This window comes from Patagioenas fasciata, chromosome 2, assembly GCF_037038585.1.
Source record: "Patagioenas fasciata isolate bPatFas1 chromosome 2, bPatFas1.hap1, whole genome shotgun sequence".
Taxonomy (NCBI): Eukaryota; Metazoa; Chordata; class Aves; order Columbiformes; family Columbidae; genus Patagioenas; species Patagioenas fasciata.
In genome coordinates, this window is record NC_092521.1 from 88,805,793 (window position 1) to 88,830,934 (window position 25,142).

General features: G+C 43.2%; 1 protein-coding gene across 1 annotated transcript; it reads left to right on the forward strand.

Moving 5' to 3' along the window:
- Nucleotides 1–11,010: 11,010 nt before the first annotated feature.
- LOC136098614 (leukocyte elastase inhibitor-like) lies at nucleotides 11,011–16,606 on the forward strand. Its single transcript, XM_065832171.2, has 8 exons — nucleotides 11,011–11,163; nucleotides 11,989–12,173; nucleotides 12,432–12,494; nucleotides 12,926–13,054; nucleotides 14,133–14,250; nucleotides 14,547–14,689; nucleotides 15,223–15,390; nucleotides 15,935–16,606. The coding sequence occupies exons 2-8, from the start codon at nucleotides 12,003–12,005 to the stop codon at nucleotides 16,343–16,345; spliced, it is 1,203 nt and encodes a 400-aa protein (XP_065688243.1). The 5' UTR covers nucleotides 11,011–11,163; nucleotides 11,989–12,002; the 3' UTR covers nucleotides 16,346–16,606.
- The last annotated feature ends 8,536 nt before the right edge of the window (nucleotides 16,607–25,142 follow it).

The window sequence follows — 25,142 nt, forward strand, 5'->3', positions numbered from 1 at the left end:
ATAAACTCATTGTATCACAAAATATCTGATTTGGTAAAAAACAGGAGAGTTATCAGGTATTGTGTCTTAGAGCCAAAACATACATGTACATTTTAAAATCTCAAATTCTGCTGACTTTAATATCCCATGTTATACTAACCGAAATGTGTACGATTTGCTGTGTTTTCCAGCTCCTGTCTAGAACTGGAAACAGGAGGAACTCAGCTGTGAACAGAACAATGGTTACTGGCCAAATGCATAGCTTGTAAACTACAAGATGTAGAAATACTTCTTTTCAGTGCTCATGGCCTGAGACATTAGAAACATGATCAGTGTTGAAAGTTCTGCTTTCACAGCCTCGCTTTTAATATTTATGTTCAGTCTGAGCTAACTTTGCACACAGTTTCCCCTTAGTGCAAGCCAAGTGCTGGCAGCAGGGATTTGCACAGCAAGTCTGTGCTGCTCCTGTTGAAACTTGACACAGTGTGTCCGGGTTGCACAGTGTTTCAGCTTTCTTCTCCAAGTTGTGTGGCCACAGCCTTTCTTAGAGGATTCATTAGCAGCTGTGGATGCCCTGTCACATGGTGCTCATTGTCTCACTGAATTAGGTACTCAGTTCTTCCCTGGTATCAGCTGAGGGAAGGGCCATAATCTGGCCCTTAAAGTTACAAAATCAGTCAGTACCTTATGAGCAGTGAAGTGAAATGCCTACCCTATATGTAGTGGTAGCAAATTCGACGAATCCAGACGCCGGCATAAGCTCTTTGATCGAACGGGCGGGCCGGGCGAAAGTAAGGAGTCTAATTCAATGTGAATTTACCATCCGTACTCTTTAATGAACTCTTAAACAACACTGAATATCAATGTCCCCGAGACCACGTTTTTCCAAGCCTTATATACTCTATACCAAAAGGCCATGCGGCAAGTGCAGGCTACAATTGGTTACACTTACAGTCACTCATCCCCCCCCACTATGGTGATTGGCTGCAGGGCACTGTTCACAGACTGTTCATGCGCAGCGGCAACGCCCCTCCTGCAGCCTGGGTCGAGGGCAGAGCGGCTTCTGTTTACTTTCCTTTTGTCTCTGGTTTCTCAGGGAAATCCTTCCGTGTAGCACAGCCGCATCAAGCCCTGGCTTGTTCACAGCACACAGCCAGAGACTCTCCACAATTCCTCCTTTTTTTTTTTTCTTTTTGGACAAGCCAGGATTGATTAGCTGTGTGTTCTAATCCTTTTTTGATATGTGATAAAAAACAACTTATACATAACATATAAATAACAACAACAATCAACGTAAACAGTGCACTTTGCAATAAACCTGAGGTATTCCATTGCCATTTAAATATCGCAATGGATTGATTAAACAAATTCCAAGAACTTTGGTTTAAAGATACTCAACTTATAACAAACGATGTGCTGGGTGTTGATAAACTTACTCAAGAGGTAGTGGTGTTTAAAGATCTACTTATATAACTATAGTACGCATACATGTCACAGCTAAATCAATGCAAAGGTTACACCTCACTCTGTGACCTCCGAAGGTTCTGCTGCAGGGAGTTGACTTGGTTGAGTTTGTTTCAACTCCGGCTTTACTGCTCGGCTTGGAACCCATAGTGGACCTTGATCTGTGGAGAGACACATATACCCTCTACCATTAAAAATAACAGGTACTGGTCCCTTCCACAATCCAGTGGTGGGATCACGATACCTCACCATGAATTCCGGTAAAGTGTTTTTCCTTCCTAGTCTGATCTGATAATGATGAATGATCACAGGAGGCTCCTCATGGTCTCCAGTTAAACATAAATAATTCAAGGTAAACAACACCTTTGCTAAACGCTGTTGACAATCTAACTCTTCCTGCTTCTGTTTGCTCAAATACCCTTTAATCATTTGATGTGCTCTCTCGATGATTCCTTGGCCTGTTGGGGAATGAGGTATACCTGTAACGTGTTTCACTCCCCATTTCATTAGAAAAGTTCTAACTTTCTGGCTAACATAGGCAGGGCCATTGTCTGTCTTAATCTTTTCTGGGACACCCATTACAGCAAAACAAGCTGTGAGATGTTTACATACATGTAGTGCTTTTTCTCCTGGTAAAGCAGTAGCCCATATCATTTTTGAAAAAGTATCAATTGTGACATGCACATATTTAAGTCTTCCAAATCCTGGCACATGTGTCACATCCATTTGCCATACTTCTAAGGCTTTTAAACCTCGAGGATTGACACCGATTCCTATACCTAACATCTGGCTTCCACACTGAGGACATGCCTGTACAATACTTCTTGCTTCATTTAAAGTTAAATCGAATTGTCTTTGGAGACCTCTAGCATTCTGATGAAAGCTCTCATGACTTTGTCTCGCTTGTTGGAATTTATCTGTTGGAGGCATGTGCTGTACTGAACTTACTAAACTATCTGCAATTTGATTTCCTTCACCTAGACCAAGATTCCATTGATGACTGCGGATGTGAATCACACAACAGGGTTCTTTTCTTTGATTTAAAATAGCTCTCAATTGTACAAACAATTTTCCTAATCGAGGATTATTCGATTGTCTTAACAGGGCATTTTCCATTCTGGGTATTACACCTGCTACATACAAAGAATCTGTGACAACATTTAAAGCAGATTTCAGCCAATTATTTAAGGCCCATATTACTGCCGTGAGCTCTAAAGTCTGCAATGAATCCTCTTTTGAACCTTCAATTAAATGCTGTTTCCATTGACTATTCTCTTGCCAGACACATGCTGCCTGGTGTCTTCGTTTTCCTGCATCTGTATATACTGTAAGGCCTTCAACAGGTTTTGCTTTTACTTTGCTTCTCTCTAACCACTGATTTGTTCTAAGGAATTGCCATAGTTTACCTTTTGGTTGTCGTGTATGTACCTTGCCTATAAATCCTAATAATGCATTCTGTATAGGCATCGAATGTCTCAGCCACCATTCTAAATCGGCTCCATTTATCGGAATACTGATGTCATCTGGTTCCTGACCGCTAATTTCTAATATTCAAGATCTTCCTTTTCGAATCAATTCTCCAATTGCTTCTGGTCTCGTTTGAATACTGAATTTTGGTTGGACACTGAGAAAAATCCACTCTAATAATCGCAAATCATTTTCTGTTTTCAATCTGACAGTGGCACAAAAGGAAGAATCTGTAGCAACATCTATGGGGAATTCCCCGTTTTTGTTTTGCCACTGGCAGATGATTGCACACGGATGTTCTAGATTGCTAATAAGGAGGGAAACTGGTCGATCAGAAAGTCTTCGGCTAGACCAATTTGTCTGTACTTTTTGTGTAATATCAGAAAGACATTTGAGATGCACGGACTCTAAGCTTATTTTCTTAGCTGGATCACCTCCTTTTAGAAGTGAAGTAAGAGGTGCTATATCATTGTTAGTAATGCCTACGCAATTTCTAATCCATTGTATGTCCCCTAACAATTTTTGGACATCATTTAAAGTTTGTAAATCAGTATGTAATTCAATTTTTTGTGGACGAATCTGTGCATCACAAATGGACCAACCAAGGTATTTCCAAGGTGCAGACTTTTGCACTTTCTCTGGAGCTATAACCAACCCCTTTTCTTTGAGTTTGATCGTAATTTGGACTATGGAACTTTCTGTGAACTCAGCATGTTGACAGAACAGAATATCATCCATATAATGATAAATGATTGTTTGTTTCCATGATGCACGAATAGGTTGAAGTGCCCACGCAACATACATTTGGCACAGTGTAGGAGAATTTTTCATACCTTGCAGTAGCACTACCCACTCATACCTTTTAGCTGGTTCCGCTTTGTTTACTGAAGGCAGTGTAAATGCAAAACGCTGTGTATCTTGCTCATGTAAAGGAATGGTAAAGAAACAATCCTTTAAATCTATAATTAGAATATGCCAATTTTCTGGTAACATTACAGGTGATGGTAATCCAGGCTGTAAAGCACCCATGGCTTGCATTTGATCATTTACCTTTCGCAAGTCATGTAATAATCGCCACTTTCCACTCTTTTTTGGTATTACAAAAATTGGGGTATTCCATGGACTAGTAGAAGGCTTGATATGGCCTGCAACTAATTGCTCTTCTACTAATTCACGTGCCTTTTGCAGTCGCTCTTCTGTTAATGGCCACTGGTCAACCCAAACTGGGCTATCTGTTAACCAGGTCAATGGAGGGTTGGGCAACTGCTTTCCAGTGACCACTAAGGAAAAGGTGAAGTAGTTAACACGACACCAAGTTGCCCCAAGACGTCACGGCCAATAAGCGCCTCAAGGCTGCTTGGCAATTCCATTACATACACCCTAAGGGTAACACATTGACCTTCAGGGAAACTAATCGAAATGGGATCAACACTTATATTTGGAGTAGTTTGACCCCCTACTCCAGCTACAGTGGAAGAGATTGATTTTTGAAGTTTCCAATTTCGTGGCCATTTGAATTGACTAATGATGGAGACATCAGCTCCAGTATCAAGCATTGCATTTACCTCTACAACAACAGTAGAATCAGACTGAAATAGTTGCACACGTAACATGGGACGCTGAGTCATTGATGAGGTGAAGCAAACTGCAGGACCTGTCGATCCAAATCCTTTATCACGCCTTTCTGTTGAGGATGGTGGAGGGACTCCTGGAAGCATTGGTAGGCAGTTTTCCAGTGCTACTACCTGAGCTATTCTACTCCCAGAAGGAATAAAAATTGGCGGATGCAGAGTGTAGGCCAGAATTTGAACAGTTCCTGTGAAATCTGCATCAATTATACCTGGTATTACTATAAGACCTTTGATACTAGCAGAAGAACGGCCAACCAATAGGCCTCCAATGAGACTATCTTGTCTAAATAAAGGTCCTTTAGCATGCGTTGGTATTCTATGAATTGCAGTATTGGTCAATGTTATATCTACTGCTGTCTCCACATCAACTCCGAGGCTTCCTGCGGTGCTTGGCTTGTTGAGGTGAAAGAAGCCTGGTTCACAGTTGGTCGCTGATTGGGATACAGGTTCGGAGATGTTCTTTGTGTCTGGTAGCTGCTGAACGTATACCATAATTTGTGATTATTTGTTTTGCTTGTTGCAAAATTTTCCAATCATGTGGTTCCCATACCGCTGTCTGAGTGTTCATATTTTGAATTACCGGTGGGGCTAATTTTGCTGGAGACCAATCACCTTCTAGGATGGCATCTTTGATGACCCCTGACCATCTGCCACGTTGGGGCTGCGGCTGGTCAGTAGAATCTATAGGCACCTTTGATTGCATTGTTTGTGAAGGGCAAGCTGGTTTTTGAAACTCAATTTGTTCCTTATTTTTCTCTACATTTGACACTCTTAAGTTGTTCAAGCTTGTTGGTAATAACTTGCAGTAACTGCTCTACTGCTTGGGGTGAGCCCAATGATGTAGGAGGAGGCTCACAAAAAACTTCCGCGGGTGCTTGCGGAGGCAAAGTTTGAGGCGGCCCCGGCCCTGGCGGCGGCGGCAGCCCGGCCGGTCTGGGCCCGGCCCCCACGCTTTTCTCGGAGGGAGGGGGGGTGTCCGGCTCGGGGCAGGGCAGAGGCGGAGCGGTAGGAGGAGGGCGGCGCTCAGGGCCTCCCACATCCGGACAGTCGACTAGTTGCACTTCCGCTTTCTTGGCACATTGCCCCAGAGACTCGGAGGGGGAAACTTCCGGTCCTTTGTTTACGAGCCGCGAAGTTTCTAATCCGCGTTGCAGATCGGATTGTGAAAGTATTGGCTGAGCCGGGACCCCGCGACCACCCCGAACGGCAGGCAGACCCCACAGAGTAGCCCACAGGCCCCTCTTTTCTTTTGGACAAGTTTTATCAGCCAGGTTTGTTCTGGGACAAGTGCCTCCGCGGCTCTTAGGGCGGCACGTTGTTCCGATTTCATAACTTCTAATGATTCTAATACGGTTTTCCACAATTCTCTCACAGCTTTAATTTCTTTCTCTTCTTCCCCTCTGATAGTTTTGTCCCACATAGTGTCCCCCACTGATCTCCATTCCATTGGGGAAAACAAAAGTGGAACTTCTCCAAAGTGTCCCCACTTCTGAGCTAAAAAAATCAATGTGATTAGCTTTTCCTGTGACGATTCAATACCTCTCTTAGAGAGAATAGTCGTCAGCAGTGCCGCGGCTGTTTCAATATCCATTATCTTATCAGCGCGGTCTTAACTGTAGGAGGCGAGTGGCCAGCTCGACGGGTGTTTGTCTTTTGATATCGGACAGAAAAATAATAAAAAACACACTCTCCCACACCCCGGCTTGACTCCGTTTTTATGAACGCTGCTCACCGCAGTAATGTCGATCCGGAGCGTTATGCTTTGCTAACGATCCATCCTTCTGCTACCATTTGTAGATCCAGAGCGTTATGCTTTGCTAACGAACCATCCTCTGCTACCATTTGTAGTGGTAGCAAATTCGACGAATCCAGACGCCGGCATAAGCTCTTTGATCGAACGGGCGGGCCGGGCGAAAGTAAGGAGTCTAATTCAATGTGAATTTATCATCCGTACTCTTTAATGAACTCTTAAACAACACTGAATATCAATGTCCCCGAGACCACGTTTTTCCAAGCCTTATATACTCTATACCAAAAGGCCATGCGGCAAGTGCAGGCTACAATTGGTTACACTTACAGTCACTCATCCCCCCCCACTATGGTGATTGGCTGCAGGGCACTGTTCACAGACTGTTCATGCGCAGCGGCAACGCCCCTCCTGCAGCCTGGGTCGAGGGCAAAGCAGCTTCTGTTTACTTTCCTTTTGTCTCTGGTGTCTCAGGGAAATCCTTCCATGTAGCACAGCCGCATCAAGCCCTGGCTTGTTCACAGCACACAGCCAGAGACTCTCCACACCTATACATAACTATTTGTGTTATTCACTTATCTTCAAAGAGAATTAAACTTTATTTTAGAAACCAATTCAACATGTATTTCAAATCTAATGAAGATGCCATTCTTCCATTTCCAGGGGAGTCAAAAGCCCCAAAGGTAGTGCTGTAGAAAGCTTCAACATTAATTTGACTCTTGGGGAAAACTTTACCCCAAAGGCTGAAAAATAAACCAGAAAAGGTTCAACTGGCACACTTCAAGAGAGGCTACTTTGCAGGATTTATTTGACCTGTTATTTCCTAAATTGTTCTGTGGACTTCTCAGAGTATGGTGCTCAATCATTTTTGCTTTTGGCCTTGGTGTTATGGCCTGCTATAAACTAATCTATTTTAGATAGAAATCCAGATAAAGATAGTAATTCCTCCTGATCTTAGGACTGAATGCAGCAGTATCATTACTAAAAATACTAACAGTATGCAAATGATGTTTAGAAACAATCTTGTCACTGATATCTTACAAATATTCTTATTTCCTCTACCCCACAAAAAATTGTATCACTTTTCTGTCTGATGCATTGTAAAACTTCTAGTTTCCAGTCTCTCTTCTAGTATTGATCAACTTTCCATCACGTTTGTCATGGACCATCTGTCCCACACTTCGAACACACGTATGGAAATGCCAACTCACTTTCTTGGATAGTTTCAGAAAATCACCCAGAAATAATACTTCGAATTAACTTTTTTTTTTTTTTTTTTTTGACTTCCATGTTATAACTTATTGTGGGAGATTTGGGGGATTTTCTTGAAGTTAATGTGTGGATGGGTTTCTATTAGATGGAGATTTGTTACTGAACTAGCCAGGCTCAAAGGAATTTCAAGGTCATCTCGAAAAGCTGAAAACAGGACCTGCTGTGGAAGTGAGGCAATTCTACAATAACAGGGCCTCAACAAGATGTAAATCAACAGATCTATTAGCAGTGAGGCTCGGGTGCATGGACAGCTCATGAACATGGACAATACCCAATCAGCTAATGCATGCTTGGAGCGTGGACGCGTGATCAGGAAATAACTGCATATATAAGGAGGCTTGTTTCTGTAATAAATGGCTTTGCTTGAATTCATACTGGATTGCATGGAGTCCATGATTTTTCGTCCTTGCACCATATTTTATTCCATTAGCCCAGCAGAGTCAGCTTGGGAAGGCAGATGTATAGTAGCGTCTATATTCAGATAATACCAGCACTTGTTTCTCTTGGACAGAGCAGCAAGGGAGGAAATAGGCAATCTGACTGAAGGGCAGCTGGATGGCAGAGCTACTAGTTAGCACCTTCTGGCTAAGACCTGTGTGGGGTATTATAAACAGAATAACATGACTAAAATTCAAAGTACAGCCCTGGTATGATATATTATACAATAGAAATGGTATATAATTTATTATGTTGATTTTTGCCAATATAAATAGGTTAACTTTTATTCAGTTATATTTTATTAATACAATACAATACTTCACTTTTTAAGTGAAAACGATACATAATTTCTGTAGTGGAGAAACTCACATAGCTCAGGAAGTGAATGGGCTGTCTTCAGCATATTCCATACTCTCACTAGAATTAAACCCTGCGTGTCCCATGAGAATGCACCAAGCACTATCAGGCACTAGGTTTTAGCATATTCTGTGTGGAAAACTATCCACCTTCCTTTCAAAATTCTGTTCTTACTCAAATTACTGCACCTTGATGACACAAGAGGAGAACTTGGGGACCTGACAGCTTTGCAGTTCAATAACACCTAGTAGATGAGTTCTGGTTGCCAGTCCCTGTTGCCAGGACTGTTCTTGTTTTAATCCCGTAGCACTTTAACAGAAAACAAGTGGGTTATTATTATTATCCTTTCTCAGAGATTAAATCTTACTTCACTTTCTTAATATCTGCCTAGAAAATAAAATAGTAAATAAAGTACTTCAGTTTTGAGCTTTCTTTCAGCTCTTCAGAGGGTGCTGCCATGCAGCTTTATCATCTGAATCCTCAAGCATGAAAGTATGTGTTCTTATTTACCGGATAATGTGTCACAGCTTTTGTATGAGAGCACTGCCATCTACACAGCTCCGAGATTGTTTTGCATTATTTCCTCACTTGAGTGGTGCAGTTTGGAAGCAGTGTCCAGCTTTTCCATGCACTCACTGACAGTCTTAAACAGGCTGGAAAAGCACTACTGAAGGACCTCTGTTGCACACCCCGATGGATGTCTTCTCGTCTTCTGTGACACCCTGCAATGCGACTGACATTCGGCATGTTGCTCATTGTTGCCTGCAGCCTTGGAGCACCAGCCTGAGCTCTGCCTCTGCTCACACCCCTGACATCTCCTTTTCTAAGTGACCCTCATCACATCCTGCTCTGCTGCCTGTCACTTCTGTCCCCTGTAATCTGTCAGCATGAAGCAGCCCCAAACATGGGCCAGCAATGACCAGTCCTGCCTTTTCCACAGCCCTCCACCTGCTGAGTGAGAAATTATCTTGCTAAATGGTAGAGGTGCGACCACTGAATGGAACAGCCATCTCAATCCAGAGTTTAATAATAGGGGAAAGTTCTCCAAATCATATTTTTAGATGCTATTAGCGCCATCATTGTGTGGTATCTATACAGAGGCTTAGCTGCATTTTGCTCAATTGAGTCAGCTGCCAGTCTTCTGTGAGAAATACCTGGAACAGTGCGCAGCAGAGTGCCTCTTGGCCTAAAAGAAATGCAGTGCTCAGCCCCACAACCAGCCTTGAGACACCATGGGCAAACACTGTGAGAATGCTGACTGCTGCTTTTGAAGCAGAACAACCTCCACAGTCAAAAGACAAGTAAGTGCTTGGGCAGCATGGTGCAAATTTCTGTGTTCACAAATGATGATGAATATGAAGGATCCTGGAAGATATATCCAGGTGGTTTTGGTGTATCTCGTGTCACTAGACATGAGCAACTCGACTTTGCTGTCTTTTTTGCTTGTTGTTTTCTGCAAGGCATCCAGAGATGCAAATTGACAATGACCGCAGAGCCCAACAAAAGCTGCATGAGCCCCACAACCACATCAAGCCTAAAGGCAAAACCACTGATGCCTTGAGCTCCCCACAGGGTTCTGCTGAAAGATGTGGGCTAGACCTAGGGGTTAGGAAACCATGTCCATAGGTGAAGTACAGCAGCAAACATTCAGAGCTGAGCACCACAGCTGAAAGTCCTCTGATTGCCATGTCTAACTGTTTTTAGTGTTGTGGGGAAAATCTGCCTGCAGCTTCGGAGAGGCAAGGAGCACCAGGATGAATGAAGGAGCTGTCTGAGCTCCATTCTTTTCCTTGCAGATGACCAGCAGCGCTGGCCACACTGAGCTCTCTTAAGTGGGGCTGGTGGTGCCCTCACTTCACCTCCTCTTGCGCTTTTCCTGCATGAGATCGTTGGAAAATCCTATTATCTAAAATTGTCACCATATGGGAGTATTCTGGTTCCAGGATCAGTTCCCAAAGCTGTGCAACTGCTGCTCATTCTGCCCTCTGGACCTGTAGCACCTGGTTAGGTTTACCACCTCCTGACCTGCAGTCCAGGAGATGTTCAAAACTCAGGTTGGGATGTGCTGCTGAAGGCCACTGTGTGCTACCTTTGCTCTTTGGCTCTGGCCGACACAGGAAGAAAAACATGCTGAGATCCCTGAGACAGATAAAGCAGCCAAGATGAGGCAGCCCCAGCTCAGCATGGCCCTCAGGCAGAGAAGCTGCTGGTGCAGAGTTGGGATCATTGCACCTCTCTGGGAAGCCATGGGTTAAAGAAGTCACATGTTGTTGTTACAGGCTCAGCTCTATCATCTGCTGCAGGACTGCTGAGGCTCCCTGCAAGACAGGGTTTATCAGACACACCTAAGTACTTCAGGGAGAGGCGCTTCTCTGAACACTGCCTATCAGACTCTTGTTTTTTGAATTCTTTCTGTTTCCCTCTTGCAGTTACTGTATGATTTCTGCAGATGCTTGTCATATCTTTTAGATGATCCATCAGAGAGCATACTAATGAGATGCAGCAGCATCAACAGGGTGCCTCCTCTCTGGGAGGGGAAAAAACCATATTTCCTTCTTTCACTACTTCTTTTAGAAAGAAAAAGCCAGAAGAGACTGTATCGTGTCTCTTGCTTTGCTGCAGGACATGAAAAGCTGTTTTTCTGTTGATCTGTCTGTTGGCTCTTGATTTCCTTGAGCACGCTCCTTGTTCAGAAATAAAGTGAACAGGGAGCCACACTACACAGCAGTCTGTTTTGATTTAAGACAGGGCAGGGCACCAGCCTTCATCAGCGAAGAAGCTACCAAAGTCAGCTCTTCTCAAGAAAAGGTAACTTTCTCAGCCTTCACTTTCCTCAGGGTAGCGACTGGACTGGAAACAGATGGCAGCAAAATGTGTTGCAACCATGCACAAAGGCAGGCTGCAGTGTTTTTGCCTACAAGGCTGACTTCCACCTTTTGTGGATATGACAGTAATCCCAGGAAGTATGTAGCCAAACCCTTGGCTTGAGTGAACAAGCTTGCGCAACAGAAGGAGAGAATTGGGTAATTCCCTTAAAATGCAAAAGGAGATAAATGGCAAGGCAGTTGTCTTAGAAGTGCTGGGATGTATATGAACTTACTGCCTCAAATTCAGGAGGCAGAGGAAGGCCTTCCCACACTGTTATTTGGATATGACTTGGCAATTCAGTTTGCTCGTCTCCCTGTTGTTGTTGTTGTTGTGTGTAGTTTTTGTTGTTGTTTTTTTCCATAGAATGTGCTTCGTGTTTTATAGAGTATACAATATACTTCAGGGAAGCATGGTGTCTGGGGGTTGACCAATGCTCCTAAACCATGCAGCAGTTCTTGCAAGAAAAGGGCATGAATGTGAGCAAGGAGTTAGTGGGAGCAGATGGGGGAAGAGCAAGGGTGTGCCCAAAGGGATCATTTGCCCAGAGGTGGTTGTTCATGTCAGAGTGTGGGGTGCACTTTTCTATGAAGTGCTAAGTGTGGTCTAAAACCCACTCCATGGAGGTAGTGGGTGTATGGGGTGCTGAGTTTCGTGAGAAAGGCTCTGCATTTCCAGCTCTCTTCACAATTTCTCCTCTGACACATACTGTGATACTGTGACCATGGTAATGTTTGTGAAATGGTTTACATAGCTGTCCTGTTGTAGGACTTGGCCACCCCATGATGTGCTCCCTCAGTGCAGCAAATGCCAGCTTCTGCCTGGACTTCTTCAAAGAGCTGAGCAAAGTGAAAAGAAGTGAAAATATTGTCTTCTCTCCACTGAGCATCTCAGTTTCCCTGAGCATGGTCCAGCTGGGTGCTAGAGGCAACACAGCTGAAGAGATGGAAAAGGTGAGTTTCTTCTCCTTCTCTTGTGAACTGCTATTAGAGGCTTACATTTGGAAAAAGAAAAGAGGCAGGAGCTTTCTGGCAGTCTGGGTCACATTCTTCAGTCATCTGAAAGAGGTGACAGGTACTGGTCTTGAATCTCTCCTTTCCAAACATGTTCGTCTGACTTGCAGTGCCCATGAGGCTGCATTGCAACCTCAATGTGTTCTTCATGTCTTCGTTAATCTATTTACATAGATTTATATCACATTTATATCACAGGTGCTTCATATTCATGAGGTGCTGAGCACGGCAAGTCCAGGAACCAAGGGCACTACTGGAAAGGTGAGATAGTATCTGAACTGTGTGGTAGCATTGAACTGTAGCATGAATAAAAGCATGGCAAGGCACACTTTCCTGCTAAATGGCATCACTTCATCCAAAAGCACAGTAAGAGCAGAGTTCAGCCCTGTTCTCATTAAACTATGGAGCCTGTGTGCGTGGGCAGAGGGCATCCCATTGCTTTGCTGCATAAAGTGTTGCCAGATTTAAACAGGATGATCCTTTTTCAAGGTGGAAATTACAGGAAGGTAGAGAGACAAGTGGGTGACTTCGGAGAGTCAGGAAACCCAGGCATGTGTTTGTGGGTCTTTGCCTGCCCGTTGTCCCCACAAGTCCACTTGGGGAGAATGACTATGTTTTCAGCCTGAGGGCACACAGGTGGAACTCCAGGGGAAAGTATCTTGCTACAGAAAACTTTCCCCTGCTGCTTGCAGTGTGAAGAAGCTGGAGGAGCCCATTCTCAGTTCCAGGAGCTTCTGTCTGCCCTCAGCAAATCTGGTTCTGCATGTTCCCTCAGCATAGCCAATAGGCTCTTTGGAGAAGTAACTTTTCAGTTCCTTCAGGTAAGTGACTACTGTTTATGCGGTTTGTGGTGTTGAAAAACTTCTGTACTACACTTTGGACCTCTGCTAAGGACATCAAATTGCATGTGTCTGTGTTGCTGATGTTGTGACAGAAAAGCAAGCTCACACAGATGGATGAAACACAGAGTGAGCAGAGCATAAAGAGAGTGACATGAGATTAAACAGGTGTTTGTAAGAAGTCAAGGGGAAATGCCTACATTTCCTGTGGAGCAGACAAAAATACTTTTGAAAAATTGGATAGCAATTTTTGCCAAAATAATGTTTCTTCATGCTTTGATATTGGTGGAATCATCACCCTTTGTCTACATATTTTAAAATGCTATGGCAGATTTACATCTCTGAGATATAGTGTAATGCAGAACATTTCCACAGAAATCGTTGTTCCGGACAAAGGAAAAAGTCCAATTTGCCAAAACTGAGATCCTGGGGAAAGAGTCCGCCCCATTTTTCTCTCTCTCTGCACACTGTACTGTGACCTGACTTTCATGGCCTGATTCCGAAGTGCTCTTTCTGCATGTTTATACTGTGCACATTGGGGAAAATGAAGTCCTTGGATGTTATTTTTCATTTGCTGGCTCTCTGAAGGGAATGGTGCTCCACACACAGTGGGATGAGAGGTGAGGGCCAGCCTGCAGCCAGGGTCAGGGAGCAGCAGCGGGGAGACTGCTCCACAAGGGCAGGCAAGCAGGGACCGTAGGTTGTGGCTAGGCTGGCAGGGTTGTGCTTTGCCGTCCCCAACAGCTATGTTGCTAAAATTGTTGTTGTGGTGAAAAAGCAAAACACCCTCTCATCAAGAAAAGCAGGACTAAAAGACAGCAGATCTAGGACCCTCTGGCATGAAAGGTGTCCCAGGGACCAGTTGTTTGGCTCCTCCCTGTGCCCAGGAAGTCTGTCCTGAAGAGTCACAGAGAACATGAAGGACATTGTGAAACTAATATTCCCACAGAGAACTCTGACCTGCAGGTTGACATCCGTTTCTTGGCCTCCTATTTTGCCCTGTGGTCAACTAGCTCTTCGATTACCATCATGAGAGCCACCTCTCTTCCCTGTTTTGCAGCAATACTTGGACTCCACAAGGGCCCTGTACCAAGCGGAACTGGAAGCAGTGAACTTCTTTAAAACTGCTGAAAAGTCCAGAAAGAAGATGAATTCCTGGGTGAAGAAACAAACTGGTGGTAAGGACGAGGCCAGCACTTGGCTGCCTGGAGAGTGGGTATCATGACCATGTGAGATGTCAATAGCTGGTGTTTGAGTTTCTTCCTGAGCGTAGCAGCATTCAGAAGTACTATTTTGGAGTGATTCATTTTGCTTGTGGCTACTGTAAAAAGCAGCTCAAGGCATAAGGTGGCCATGAGCTCCTGGGAGCTTTGACTCTGCAGATAGATTTTTGCCACAAATGGACCTCAGTCCATGTCATCCTCAGTCAATGGTCAAAACGAAAGCCTAATTCACATTTGTTTGTTTTTTAAAGGGAAAATTAAAGACATGTTCCCTCCTGGCTCTATCAATTCCACAACGACGCTAGCTCTGGTCAACGCTATTCACTTCAAAGGACAATGGGCTATACAATTTAAGGAGAACAACACCAGGAAAATGCCTTTCAGGCTGAACAAGGTACAGTTGGAACAAGAACTGTTGGGAGCAAGAGAAAACAGGGAAAGTCCTGGTAGCCTGTGCTCTGCTGTCTGCAGGGCAAGTCTCTGCCCAGCTCAGGTGTAGGGCCAAGTTTGTCCGAGCCTTCACGCTGTGAAGTGGGAGAACAGCATCCTCTTCCCAAGTGCCTCTGTGACAGAGGTCATGTGAAGGCAAGCTTTGTTACCTCCTTGGAGGGATTAAGTTGTAGAGGAGGCTTTGATATAATCCTGGGGATTATAGTGGAAACTGGCAGCATTCCTTAACAAAGAGTTAGAGAAGCAGCAGAAAATACAGTGCAGACCACAAGAAGCTCTTAGAGCGACTGCTATGGCTTGCACAGAGCTTGAGCCTCTGCCAATGCTCTCAGCAAAAATATGTAGTGTCTTGAGGAGCATTTATGGAAAAGGAGCAAGTAATTTCAAGCAGGTTGATCCTGTGGCGTTTATGATCTGCTTTATTTTGCCCCCCTTTTCTTTTTTTTCCTGACTATTGATTGACTTGCTGTATTTTAGAGAGAGCACAAGAATGTACTGATGATGCATCGGACAGGACAATATAAATTAGCCAGGAGACAAGAGGAGCAAATGACAGTGCTGGAGCTCCCGTACACTGGAAAAGAGTTCAGCATGTTCATTCTTCTGCCAGAAGACATCTGTGATGAGTCAACTGGTCTTGAACAGGTAACACTCCTGTCTCTGCTACTGGGAGGAGATACTACCTGTTCATCCAGTACTTGAAGAAGATGCTTCCCAGCCACGCAGGCCAAGCTTGTATCTTTTATTGTTATGAGTTTTATCTTGCTTTCCATAGGTGAAATAATGTTGCCTGTGTAAAGATTAGAGAGATTCATGGTCATATATATTGCTTCAGAAGAGCAGAGAAAGACAGAAAACCTGCTCAAAAGCAACACTTCATAGCGTTTCCAAGGGAATTAATGACTATTTCATTGGACAAAATGTAGCACTAGAGAAGGGAACTCATTTTTCCCTTGCAAAAGTATGAAGACACAATGCTGTATTGTTGTCTGGTGAAAATCTGAACAAAGGAAAAGGATTCCTCTGAGAAGAGAAGTCTGGCTCTGAATTTGCCTCATTTCATACTCAGTAGCTGTAGGACACAGGTTCTTTGTCATGAAAACCAGGCTTTTCCTTAATGGCAAGTGTTTCTGTCAACATTTTGATCTAGTTTCTCATGACCATCATACCCCGTGTTTTCTACTTGCAGCTAGAGAGTGCCGTCACCTATGAGAAACTGACAGAGTGGACCAACATGGAGAACACGTATCTGCAAGAAATCACAATATACTTGCCCCAGTTCAGACTGGAGGGGAGCTATGAGCTCAGACCAGTACTGCAGGCTCTGGGGATGAGGGATGCCTTCGATGTTAAACACGCTGATTTCTCTGGGCTGTCAAGAGATCCTGAGCTGTGCCTTTCTGAGGCCATTCACAAGTCCTTTCTGGAAGTTAATGAAGAAGGCACTGAGGCAGCTGCTGCTACAGGGTGGTTTGTTGTTGTGGGGTCATGCAGCAGCAGCATTCCTTATGAGTTCAGAGCTGACCACCCATTCCTCTTCTTGATCAAACACAATCCAAGCAAGAACATTCTCTTCTTCGGCCGATGTTGTTCCCCCTAACGGTAGAGTTTGTTCTATTTCTTTCTTCCCAAAGGGAGAACAATACTGTGGTAGAAAGGAGTAGGGCATAAACAACATGTTGCTATTTAGTGTCACCAGCATTTCCTTATATCCATAATCTTGATCCCAAGAAAAAACACCAAGCTACTTCGGCAAGACTACTGGAAAAAAATATAGTGGGCCTTTCCTCTTTAGAGCTCTTCTCAAACGAGAGAACAAGGCTAATTTATCTTATTTCATTCTTTAGCCATGAAAACTTTAATTGGCATAGGGTTGTCTAAACAGTTGGTTAAATGCTGTGTAAATATGAAGTGTAAAAAGATGCCTTCCCTTTTCAGCTATATGGCAAGGCTGGTCATGGGGCCAGCCTCCAAAAGGTGTTGCAGACCTTCCTCCTCAGCCAACAGGTCCCAAGCCAGAAACAGCTCAGTGCTTAACCCCCTGCTTTTATATTACATGTCTCCAGCAACCCCATCTCCAGTGCTTTCAGACCACCATGAGGGGAGGCTCTTGGCTGCCATGATAGCAGTGAAACCCACAGGTCATGTTGATGTCCGGAATGCAGCTCCACACAGAAGCTGGGCATAGAGATACATAGTTGCACTTGTCTCTTACTCTTCTTCTCAGGTACCCTCTCCAACCATCCCCTTTGGGAAGGACCTCCGAAGTGACAAGAGCCCTTCCTACTGGAGTAGAGATATAAAAGACATACAAGTTATCCCTGGGCAGAGATAGCTCATTTTCCCATTCAGCACAGGTGAGAGAAGTCCTGCTTCTCTCTGGTGGGCCCTGGGGTGTTATGGTCTTTGCCTGGCTGTGATTTGGAAGTAAACCTTTGCAGGATGATGCTGCACCTCTCAAGAGAGTGCAGGCTCGTCAGTGTTGTATCATAAGGGGTGCCTAAGGACACCAGAGCAGTCCCATTTCCCTGCTATGCAAGTCCAAGCCATGGACACCTTCACAATGATGCCACCTGTCTGTCTGACAAAGCCTGGGCAGGTTTCAGGGGGAATCGAAAAGCCCTGCAGTGACGCGTTGCCTGACCACAAAAAGTTGGCTGCACCTCCTTTGTCCTCAGCTGTGCCATGCTTGTGTGTTGTCTCTGGGGAAAGCTGAGTATTGTTTTCTTGCCTTTTTTCTCTCCTGCTGCAAGTGTCATGTGTAGACGTGATCTGACACGCTATGTGCCATGAGTGTGTATGGTTTTTCCGAAGCCTGACAAATTTACAACAATGAACTATAGCTTAGAAGTAATTTTTGTTATAATAGTCCTGTTTAACTATAGTAGTTTCCTGAACCATATAGTGTGGTATCAATAAAGTTATTCAAAGCATTTAATTGGTCTGGCTTTTTGAATCCTGATTTGAAAGATGCCTTAGGTACTCAATACTTTTGAATATCTTGCCACGTCTTGTCTCTTGCCTGTTGTATTTCATACATTAACTAAAATCATCATGAGGTATAATTTTCCACCACCGGGAACTTAAATGTCACCTACATACATTGGTCTGCCTTGCCATTCTAAAAATAATAACAGACGTAGAAGGTGGGATGTATTTTTTTAGTATCACTGGGAAACATTTCAAAGAAAACACTTCTGTAAAGCTCTGGTGTTTGACATGTGCCTGAAAAATCACACTCCTTCAAGACCATAAGATGTTTGACCTTGGAGGAAAACTGGTCCAGGTCTACAATCCCTCATCCTTCCAGTTCTACAGCCATCAGCCTGACAGGTGGGAAATTATCTTACTAAACAATAGAGAGACGACCACTGAGGGGAAAGGCTTTCTCAATCCAGAATTTCGTAATGAATGAAAGTGCCTCTAAAATACTACGTCCTCCAAATAATATTTTCAGAGTATATTGATGCAATCATCTCTTATCTGTACTGAGGTGCATTGAGTGTGTCTTGGATAGAGTTACTTTCTTCATGGCAGCCTGTATGGTGGTCTTTTGGATTTCTGGCTAACCCAGTGTTGATAACACTTATGTTTTGGAACAATAACACTAATGCTGGCGAACAGTGCCCAAACAGCATGAGGCTCTCTCTTTTCCCACTCCGTACCTGTCCCCAGCAAGTAATTTGGGGGTGGACAAGAAGCTGGGAGGGGACACAGCCAGGACAGCTGACCTGAATTGGCCAAAGGGATAGTCTATGCCATATTCCAACTGAAATGATTCTGTGGTTCTATAACATCATGTCAATAATAGAAACTGAGGTAGAGGAAAAAGGGTGTGGGTTGTTTTTTTTTTTTTCCTCCTTCAGAGGTGTTTGTTGGTCAGAGACTGGCTGGGTATTGGCTGCTTGTGTGAGTTGCTGAGTGATTGGTTTTGCACTGCTTGTTTTTTTCTCCTCTTTCTTTTACCTATGAAACTGCCTTTATCTCAATGCACTTTTTTTCCCCTTTTGCTCTTCCTTTTCTCTCCCCCATCCCTTCAGGGGTGGAGGGAAGAAAGCAAGTGTCTGTGTGGGCACTTGGCTGCTGGCTGGGTTCAACCCACAACACAGGATTTAGCTGCAGTTTGCTAAATGTGGTAATACAAAGGGAAGTATCTTAAAACAAAAACATATGGCAGTCTTTTTTTGTTTTGTTTTTCTTGTGTGGTATTCATGTTCATAGGTTTCAATATTGATTGTATTATACAGATTGAAATAGTGAGCAGAGTGTTTTTCATGTCAAAATCCACTTCAGGTAAGGCCTAGAATAATTAAATCTGTCTTTTCTGATTGTCAGTGATAAGAATTGTTGTCTAGGTGTATTTGTGCAGTTTACTCCATTTGATTCTGCATAGCAAAACTCATTGTCTGTCTGTACAAGAGCGAGTGAAGTACTGCAACACATGTAGGTTTTAGTGAATGTTAAGAACTCCAAAGTTTGGAAACCTACAGTCCTGATTGTTGAGATCCACAACTGAGACAGAGAGAATGGAGCTGTACAGCAAAATTAAACTGGGTCTAATTCTGGTCTCTGCTGCCTATACAATTTTCTGCACTTACACATTATACATTTGTAAGCTACTAAGTTGCCAGTGAACTGATATCAGGAGAGTTATGGTAGATTTACACCAATGCCTGAGAGTAGAATTTGGCCCCCAGTCTCCAGCTGAGTTGCTTAGGCACCTGTGCATACCAAGAAGAAAAAAAGGCCATAATGAAGTCTCAATTTAGACATGAACTGACACTGTTTTGTCTATCCACGTAGCACAAAGAGAGAATATGTTTATGAGCACATCCTGTAGCTGGTTTCCATATACAGTAGGAAAAAATGAACCATGTTTTAAATATATAGAAAACCGCAGCTCTGCAAATGAAGACACGTGGTTGCAGGATTTCCCCACTCTCAAATGAGAAGGCTTGCTGGCAGGATCAGAGCTTTGAAGTCACTCCACAACCATTTGATGGCATTCCAGCTCCTGTTTATCTTCTGTGGCTTGGTGGTAAAGTTTACTTAGTACAAGATGGAGGTTTAGGAAAAAGGTGAAATGATACTTTCCAGCAGCAGCAGCAGTTGTGTGTGCTGCTGCACCATGGAGACACTGTTCTACTGGTCCACAAACAGAAATTTGTGTGGGAAGCACTATGTCATGATTTCCAAGACACCCTCTATGTCCCTTCATCAGCATTTTGTAGTTAGATATCTGCCTTCACCTGGAACAGTGTAAGACACTTCTGAGTGTGAACAGATTTCACATGGGTAACTCAGGTCAAATACCAAAGCTATCAGACATCACATTCTGTCAAGTCATTCCTGTTCACATCCAATAAGTGTGCAAGACCAAAATAGCAGGGAATACTTTGCATATTCTGCATGAAATATTGGTCCATGGAAGCATATTGCTTTAAAGTCAGCTTTTCTCTAATATCTTATTCTGAGCAGTAAAAGTATATTTTTTTTTTTTATGAAGGTTGTTGGTAAGTGACATTGGTCTCAAGTTCTACATTAGATTATAAATAAATGTTTACAACTAGCTAGGACACAAGTAGCTGGTATTCACAAGGTGATGTGTCTGGATTACAGGCAGGTCGGAAATGAAGACGGTCTCAAATTTTATCCAGGACCATATGAGAGCAACAACTTTAGCAATGGTAAAAGTCAGTGCAACTGAGAGAAAGCAGAAATGAGGAGAAATATCGAGAGCTTTATTTTAAGCACAGTTCAGTAGTCCTTGGTTACCCAAGGCATGTAGATAGGGAATTTGAATTTGAATGATGAAATTACGTAATATACAAATTCCATGGCAGGATGGGCAAATATAACATTTGGACATCCAGATTATTCTGTGACATGAAGAACAGCCTTTTTCCATGGGAACAAATCCTCTTTTCACACCTCCTCTGAAGCTGAATCAGTTTACAGTGACAGAAAATGTGACCCTGTGTTTTCAAATTATATACATGCCAGTTCCTCAGAGGGCTTGGAAGCTTGGGAAGGGTATTTCCAAATTTGATTTTGTTTTCAGAAACTTGGTCACTGACAATATGTGCACAGTATTTTCTATCACATTCCACTTCTGGACTACAGCACACCTGATTTGACTAGCTGTAAGGACTGGCAAGAACATCCCTGCATTAACTTTTCTGTTAATAACATATCAGCCTACCTAGCAACTGTGTAATTTGACTAGCTATGGAAATCACAGCACAAGGATGGTTATGGGAATGAGGAAGAACAATTACTTTTAACCTCCAGTCTGATGGCCAAAAGCAATACCATTCTCCTCAGAACTGTGAAATTATACAATGCTCTCCAGAGGGTTTCTGGTTTGTGAGTCCATAATTTGTTGAAGTAGCTCAGTAGCTAACAATACCTACAGTGTTTGGGGTAGTGTGATTTGTGTAATGATAAGTTCTTGGTCATGCCTACATCCACAATAATTACATTTTATGACCAGGGAGACACTCCCAGACACCATGTGTTTTGCAAATAATAAATTGACTAATAAGTATTTGCATGACGTGGCCAGTAGCATATGTCAAAGATGCCTGAATGTAACTGTTTTAATTTACAATCAGCATGATTTAGGGACAGACATGAGTTAAAACTCTGGGGATAAGGAAGCGCTGAAGCATTGCAAAGGTTTGGAAAGTCTTTATCTAGAAGCTTCTAAAAACAGGTTAAACAAACACCTATAAGCCATGATGTAGACGTTTTTGTCTATGTTATGCTGCCTTAGGGCAGCAGATGCACTAGATGCACTAGACAATGTCAAGGCCCCTTCCAGCCACACATGTCTGTCATTTCCAATCAAAGCTAATTAATGGCTTGTGCTGGTTTTGGCTGGGATAGAGTTAATTTTTTTTCACAGTAGCTAGTATGGGACTGTGTTTTGGACACAGCTATTATGGGGCTATATGCTGGAAACAGTGTTGATAACACAGTTGATGTTTTAGTTACTGCTGAGCAGTGGTTACACAGAGTCAAGGCCTTTTCTACTTCTCACCCCAGCCCACCGGTGTGAGTAGGCTGGGGGTGCACAGGTTGGGAGAGGACTCAGCTGGGACAGCTGACCCCAACTGACCAAAGGGATATTCCACACCATATGACATCACGCTCAGCCTATGAAGTTGGGGGAAGAAGAAGGAAGGGGACTACATTCAGAATTATAGCATTTTTTCTTCCCAAGTAACTGCTACATGTGATGGAGCCCCACTTTCCTAGAGATGGCTGAACATCTGCCTGCCCATGGGAAGTGATGAATGAATTCCCTGTTTTGGTTTGCTTGCATGTGCAGCTTTTGCTTTACCTATTAAACTGTCTTTATCTCAACCTACGAGTTCTCTCACTTCTACTCTTCTGATTTTCTCCCACATTCCACTGGGGAGGAATGAGTGAGTGGCTCTGTGGGGCTTAGTTGCCAGATGGGGTTAAACTGTGAGAGGGCTATGTTTGTCACTACTTTTGTAGGAATTAAATTCAAAACACAAATCAACATGTTTTGCCATTTCAAAAACCCCAAACAACAGCTCCATTGCATGGAAATACATATTATATTTTTCAGTGCTAATCAATATAGAAAAACAGCCCCTTTTAAAAAAACACGTACATTTTCTGCCATCTTCATCACTGCACCCCACAATGCTGGCTGACTAGAAAAGCTATGCATTGAGATGCATGGAAATTTAACTACTTGAGGCAGAGCCAGGAAAGGAATATTTATGGACATTCTGTATCTCATGGCTTTAAAAAATGCTGCATTTGTTACTTAGGTAAAAAGACCTGGCTTATAAAATGATTTAAACTGCCACAAAGGAAAGATATCCAGAGGTACTGTAACTGAGGTCAGTCATAAAGCCTGGATCAGCTGGCAATAAAAAATTGATTCATCATGCAGAAATATTGATCTGCCTAGCCATAACCCCTTACTCTGTGGAATCTGGTTAAGAAGACACACAGAGGCATCCTTGCTTACAGAAGTAACTTCCTGTTCTTGACAGCTCATGAGCAGGTGAGAAAGGGTGTGAGCAGAGAAGGTACAACAGGCAGAACTGGCTGCATTCCTAGAGATTGTTTTGGATGCCAATAAGAGAAGTGAATCAAAGATGAAGAATTTTTGATACTGTTTTGCATCATGTCTAGATCTCTCTGGAGAGTAAAGGGCTTCATTGCAATCATGGAAAGATTTCGGGTGCAGACAGAAGTTCAGATGGAAAAAAAAGAAAATGTGCTGGACTCACCTCTTCCCTAGCAGGTTGAATGACCAGCATGAGGTGGCTCACGTTGACACTAGTGAAGTCCTGTACTTTGTTGCCAATAAATTCAGTGTTAGAGAGTCAGCAGACAGCAGTGAATTTTAGAAGGTGATACTTGCTTTCCACTAGGTTCTTGATTCAGATAGCCTGGAAATCAGGGGAATTGATATCAGACTTCACTCACATGATGCTTCCCAAACAAGCTGACACCATCAGCAACATCTGAAGTCTCTCCCACTTCTTGATCAACTTCAAGAAATAGTTTTCTGTCATACTAAAGTTGCTTTGGGTCACCACATGTGCTAATTGCTCTGATATGGTGTTGAAGCTTTGCTATTTTCTGTGATGCTTCTATAGCAGATGCCTGTCAACTAGGGTGGGCCCTCTTGGTCCCTGGCCCAGTGAAAACCACAGAAATCTTTGTTTTGTTCTTGCTGTTTGGAAACCCTTCTTATCTAATGGTACCTTTACTCGCAGGCAACCTCAGACACATCAGGTACTCTGTAATTATCACCTGAGCAGTCTCAGAGTAGTAGCAGAATGTGCATTTTGTCAGATGAAAGGGACAAGAAGAGAGCTTGAGATCAGCCTCTAGTTTCTAAACAAGAATCTTCCTTGCTGCATCCTTCAAACACTGGCAGCAAGTGAAGCATAGAGCTGCAAACAGTGAGAAAAAAACGAAAGGAGAACCATAGCCATCTGAGCTTACTGCAGCGTGTCCACTTGCAGCAAAGAATAATCACAAGGGTCTGTTGGTCTGTTCTGTATGGAGTGAGTCACTGCTTCTTGCTGTGAAATTGTGCTCTGCTGATTGATATCACTGAGTGGATCTCTTGTTCCTCATTTTGGCCTTCCTGTGCTTATCATCTCATCCATGTCATCAGAACTCTTTGCGATTTGTATATCATATAGAGAAGTCTTAATTCCATTGGCCCTGTCCCCAAGGCCATCAGAAGCAAATGAAGGAAAAATTTGAGACTTTCAATGAAAATGACTGTGAACAGGTAAGCAGTGCTGAACAAAGCTTGTCTCTAAGGATGTGGCACTATTTACAGTCTTATCTAGATGTGTGGAACTTCAGGAGTAGGAAGCAGCTCAGTCTGTGACCCACTCCTCTGTGCCTGAAAGCAGCTTTACCATGACAATGTCTGACCACCAGCTAAAAGGGCTGTCTTTGAAATCTGCATTATCTCTAGAGTAGTCTATCATCTGAAACAAAATACCTCATTTCTTTTGTACTTGCAGTGCTTTCACATCTTCATCTTCCTTTCCACACAATGCATCTCGGCAGCTACTTCTCTGTAACCTTCCAAAAAAATCGCCCTGTTATTTATCCTTTCCTGTTAGGAGGCTTATCCTCTGAAAGAAACAGATTCTCCTGATTCTGAGACTGCCATGACCATCTTCAGTCATCTTCATTTTCCTCTGGCCATCAACGAACCTTTGCATTATTCCAAGAGCTAGAAGGCAGTCACAGGGCTGAAAAGAGTGCAGCAAGTCCTTGCCCAGCTCCCAGTCCAAAGGCAGGATGAGCTATAGCTTTGTCTTTCCCAGCAAGCATTTGCCTACTGAGTCTCTTGAGAACCTACAGTGCAGGAGATGCTTCAATCTACTTTAACAATAATTCCTGTGTTTCCCAGACATTTCAATCAGAGAGCTACACCAGTCTAAGCCACTCGCTAACTTGCATTTTAAGAACCTAGAAGAGCAGAAAAGATCAAAGGAATAGCCTCAAAGAGCAGTAGAAAATGTTCCTTGCTGGGAATTAACGCCACTCCAGCTACTGCGTTAGCTATAATTTGATCACTGACAGAAAATGATCCATGTGAAACAAACCACCACCAAATGGAGCATGGAGTGACAGTTAATCTCCTGGATAACTCAAAATGTAACAGGAACAGAAGTACCTAAAGAAATAGAGGAATAACACACAACAACAAAGAAACACGTTCATTTAAGACGGTTAAGAAAAGAGCTCAAAAGTATCAGAAAACTCAAGTGGGACTAAGATTACAATGTATTATTCTGCTAGTTTATTAGATAACTTGAACTTTGCCTTGATGGATTCATACACAGAAGAACGAATTTTAAGGGAAATTGTGGCTC